Source organism: Fukomys damarensis, unplaced genomic scaffold, assembly GCF_012274545.1.
Source record: "Fukomys damarensis isolate Sample0158 unplaced genomic scaffold, DMR_v1.0_HiC HiC_scaffold_7, whole genome shotgun sequence".
In the NCBI taxonomy this organism is placed as follows: Eukaryota; Metazoa; Chordata; class Mammalia; order Rodentia; family Bathyergidae; genus Fukomys; species Fukomys damarensis.
Window position 1 is genome coordinate 24,393,296 of NW_022900919.1, and position 4,216 is coordinate 24,397,511.

The following is a 4,216-nucleotide window of genomic DNA, read 5'->3' on the forward strand; positions in this document are numbered from 1 at the left end:
AAAACAACCCACAAAAACCCCACAAAAAAAAAAAAAAAAAAAAAAAGATTAAAATGTAAGTTTTATGTTAAATGTATTTTCCCATGACCAAATTTGAAAGATGAAGGGACTGATGGTTCGGAGAACACGGAGCAGAATCACAGACTGAGGCCACACCTGCAAAGGACCTCCTCCGTGCTCGCTGTGGGCTGCACACCAAGGTGGGCCGTCCCTGTGTGTGCACGTCGGGGTGCACCTGGCTCCACGCACCAGACACACAATGCAGGAGGTGTGCGTCACACCACCAGCCCTCAGGACCGCCGGGTACGGCCCCTGCCCTGCACTGCCAGCCGCGGGTGTGCCTCTCTCCGCTGGCCACTGACCTGTGTCTCTGTTGTAGATCGCTTCCCTGCTGAAGGACAACGAGCGCATCCAGTCCTCCCAGACTGTCACTCCCAATGACGACGACAGTGACATCAAGAAGATTAAGAAGGTGGGTGCTGCTGTCCAGCCAGCCCTCCTTAGAACATCCTCAGCAGACAGCCAGCAGGCGGGTAGCATCCCCAGGGCAGGCCACACTCCCATCCTCAAGGTTCTAGACAGACCCACTGGCCTGAGTGTCAGGGGTGATACCTTGACTGGTTACCCTGTGAGTTAGGATGGTACAACCCATTTTACAGATAGTAAAACTGAGGCTCTACCAGAGGAGGACTGGGTGGTACCGGGACCAGACCCAGGCTTTGGAGTCTTAGTGAGCCCTCCAAAAGCCCCACAGCCTTACCCAGACCCTGGCCACTGCCCTCACCTGTGCCTGCTGTCATGTACACACCTCCCACAGCTGCCCAAGGCCCCAGCAAATTCCAGGCCTTTATAAGAGACCCACAACTCTGGCCCCAGGAGGACTCCCGGGGCAGACAGCACAGAAGGTGTCTCAGACCTGCCCAGAAAGCAGATGGACCAGAGTCCTGCCGATTGAGGTACCAGAGAACTCATGCCACTCAGACCAGAGGCTGCAGTGGTAAGACCAAGCCCAGCCTGCCAGTGTGAGGGGCTTTAGCTCACACAGAGGGTTTTTTTTTCTTTGAGTGCTTTGAAATCTTCACCAAACATCTGGACTTCTGGTTTCTCAAAAATAGGAATAGCCTTCATGAACCACTTCCTGTGTGCCAGAAACTACTGTAGGAGTTGATGAAGATTATGTGGCTCCTCAGTAAAACCCTCTGAGGTTTTATTATTATCTCCATCTCATGTTTGGGGAGGCCACGCTTCAGAGAGGCAAATAACTCGCCCAGAGTTCACAGCTGAATATCTGCCGAGCGACGCTGCAGCTCTGGCAGCTGCTCTGGGTCCGAGCCCCGAGTCGATGGAACACGCTGCATCCTGGGAAGCCCCCGCCGGGAATGTCATCCTCGCTTTCCTCCAGCCTGCCCGGCTCTCTGAGAACCTGCCAGCCAGCAGGCTCGGGGACGTCCACCTGGTCCGGGCCATGTCCACTGTCTTCCTTGTGCCCCTGGGCATCCAGCCCATCCCGCAACTCCCTGCATCCTCTCCAACTCGGGCATTTGTGAAGGGCCGGCTGACATCAGCCTCTACCTCCTGTTGCTCTGTTCTCAGAGGCTCTGCCCCTCTGACAATCCCTTCCCATTTCATAGGTGCTGCTGAGCTGAGGCAGGCCCGATCCTTCCACACATAGCCCGCTTAGTAGCAAATGCCTCAGGGCCTGGCACAGATGCCCTGTGTCCACCTGCACACGACCCAGCCAGGAACAGCGGGGAGTCAGCCTAAAACACAAGTGCATGTCTGTGCATAGGAATCAAGGCCCTTTCCCAAGTTCCTGCCACTCCAAGCAGCCCAACTCCAAGGATACAGAGTCAAGCACCTGTGCTCACTTCCCCCAAGTCAGGACACTAGGCAAACGCTGGGCTCAGGCGCTGCCAGTGAGGCCCAAGCATGAGGTGAACTAATTTGCCACGCACTACTCAGTATGATCATCACCTTCTCTCTATGCAAACTTTAGTGGACCCTCCTGCGCTTCTAGGTGACTCATTAGACACAGTGAGGGGCAGCCAGGCCTGGCACGGCCTGGGCACCCTCTCCTAAAGTCACCTACCATGTGGAGACTCAGGGCCTCGGTCTTCCTTCTTCAGTGAGTGCTTCCAGAGCAACCCAGAGATCTTTTTGAATCTCAGAGGTCTGGGGCAAACCCTGCACTTCTAACAAGCTCTCCAGAGATGCTGGTTCATCCTGGTCCACACTGAGTCTGGCCATTGTCTCTTTAGCCCCATTTAATACACGGAAAGTGTGGCTGAGGGGCCCAAGGACATGCACAGCATCAGGCAAAACTCAGGCAGGCCCATGTCGGGCTCTGTCCCTGCAGGCTGAGTGGCGGAGTGACAGAACAATGGTCCCTGCCCTCAGGCATGCATCTGTCTAATACAAGCCTCTCTGCAGGTGCAGAGCTTCCTGCGAGGCTGGCTGTGCAGGCGGAAGTGGAAGACCATCATCCAGGACTACATCCGCTCGCCCCATGCCGACAGCATGCGCAAGAGGAACCAGGTGGTTTTCAGCATGCTGGAGGCTGAGGCTGAGTACGTGCAGCAGCTGCACATCCTCGTCAACAACTTCCTTCGCCCACTGCGCATGGCAGCCAGTTCCAAGAAGCCGCCCATCACACACGACGATGTCAGCAGCATCTTCCTGAACAGGTGAGCGTCCGGGGTCAGCCAGGAGGAAGGGGGCTGGCTGCACAGTGACATGAGCCCCAGTCCAGTCTCTACCAAGGGCCACAGGCCACTCACTTTGATCATCACCTGATGAGGTAGCGAGGAAGCTGAGCCCCAGGGAGGAAGGAAGTGGCCTAAGGTCACAGGGACAGTTTGGGGCCCTGGGCAAGAGAACAAATGGAGGCTCCATGGTGTCTATTTAAACTAGTGACTCTTAGTAGGGCACTTAGACCCTCAGCAGGGACAGTCTTGACTCTCTTAACCTGGGGAAGGTCAAAGCCAGGGTTGCTGCTAAATGTCCTATGATGTGCAGGGTAGGGCTGCAGACAACTACTCCACCCAGAATGTCAATAGTGCCTCAGCTGAGGGGTCCTGGTTTCAGTATTTAAGAGTCAGAATTTGTCTTAGTCCATTTGGTGTTACTGTAACAAAATACCTGAGGCTGAGGGCTTTATTTGTCTAAGAGTTTGCTTTCCTTCCTGGTACTGGAGGCCTAGCAGCACAGTGTGGCACTGGCTTCCAGTGAGGACCTGGCAGGGACAGTGTGAGAAGCAGGAAGATGAGGGGGTCGCTCTTTTCCACCAGACCTCCCCTGTGAGACCCAGGCACTGCAAAGCTTCATCTGTCCCTACACCGGGCTTCATGACCTTCTGTCCCCCACCGCTTGAGATGTCATATTGAGCCCAGCTTCCTCATGGTCTAGCAAGGACAAACAGAGCCTGAATCAGGCCTCACACTGTGAAATGGAGTTGTTCTTTCTATACTGGGGGCATCACAGTTCCAGTTCCAGTTTGGAGAGCTCCCGCCTTGGGCTCTGCTCCATGTCCCGCTCTGCCCCTCAGGGAAGCAGTGTTTCCTGGATGGTGGTTTAGGGCACCTGTGGCCTGTGGTGCTTCCAAAGCCTGAGCCAATGACCTCTGCTGGGTCACCCTCTTTTTGAAGCATTTTCTTAGCAAATGGCTTAAAGGAGCTTTTTGGTGGGTGATAACATTGTGAACCCTGAATAAAAGCAACAAAAATGAAGACTACAAGCAGTGTTCCACTTACAAATGTTTCATAGTGTGCCCTGGATGTTCATTCTACTGTGTTTCTTTTAAAATAGTCATCGCTTAGTGATTTCATGATCCCTGACCAACTCTCGGTCACCTTCCCTCCCAGCCACCTTCCTTGTGCCCTCAACCAGGGTGCTGAGCAGGTTTGAGGCACCTGGGAGAGAGGGAGAGACTGCACCTGGCGGGGGATTTGGGGCCCAGGCGAGTGAGTGGGCTGCAGAGCCTGGAAGCCATATAGGCAGAAATGCGGATGTGACGTCAGAGTGGGGGCAGAGGAAAGAGGGACAGAGACAGGCATGAGGGTAAGCTCTGGCCTCGTGAGACCTAGACACTGACTCACTGGTCCTCACAGGTTGTTTTTTAATATACCTGTGAACTCAGTTCTCAAACATAAATGTGCTTAGACATTCACTAAACAGAATAGGTGCTTTTTTTTTTTTTTTTTTTTTTTTTTTGTTTTTG

At 53.9% G+C, this 4,216-nt stretch overlaps 1 protein-coding gene across 2 annotated transcripts in view; it reads left to right on the forward strand.

Moving 5' to 3' along the window:
• Rasgrf1 (Ras protein specific guanine nucleotide releasing factor 1) overlaps positions 1–4,216 on the forward strand; it is a 102,597-nt gene that overhangs the window by 28,553 nt on the left and 69,828 nt on the right. For both annotated transcript variants that reach the window (XM_010631795.1, XM_010631796.3), the window contains exons 4-5: positions 380–472; positions 2,431–2,684. In XM_010631795.1, coding sequence (XP_010630097.1) covers positions 380–472; positions 2,431–2,684 — 347 coding nt within the window. The remainder of the gene's footprint in view (positions 1–379; positions 473–2,430; positions 2,685–4,216) is intronic.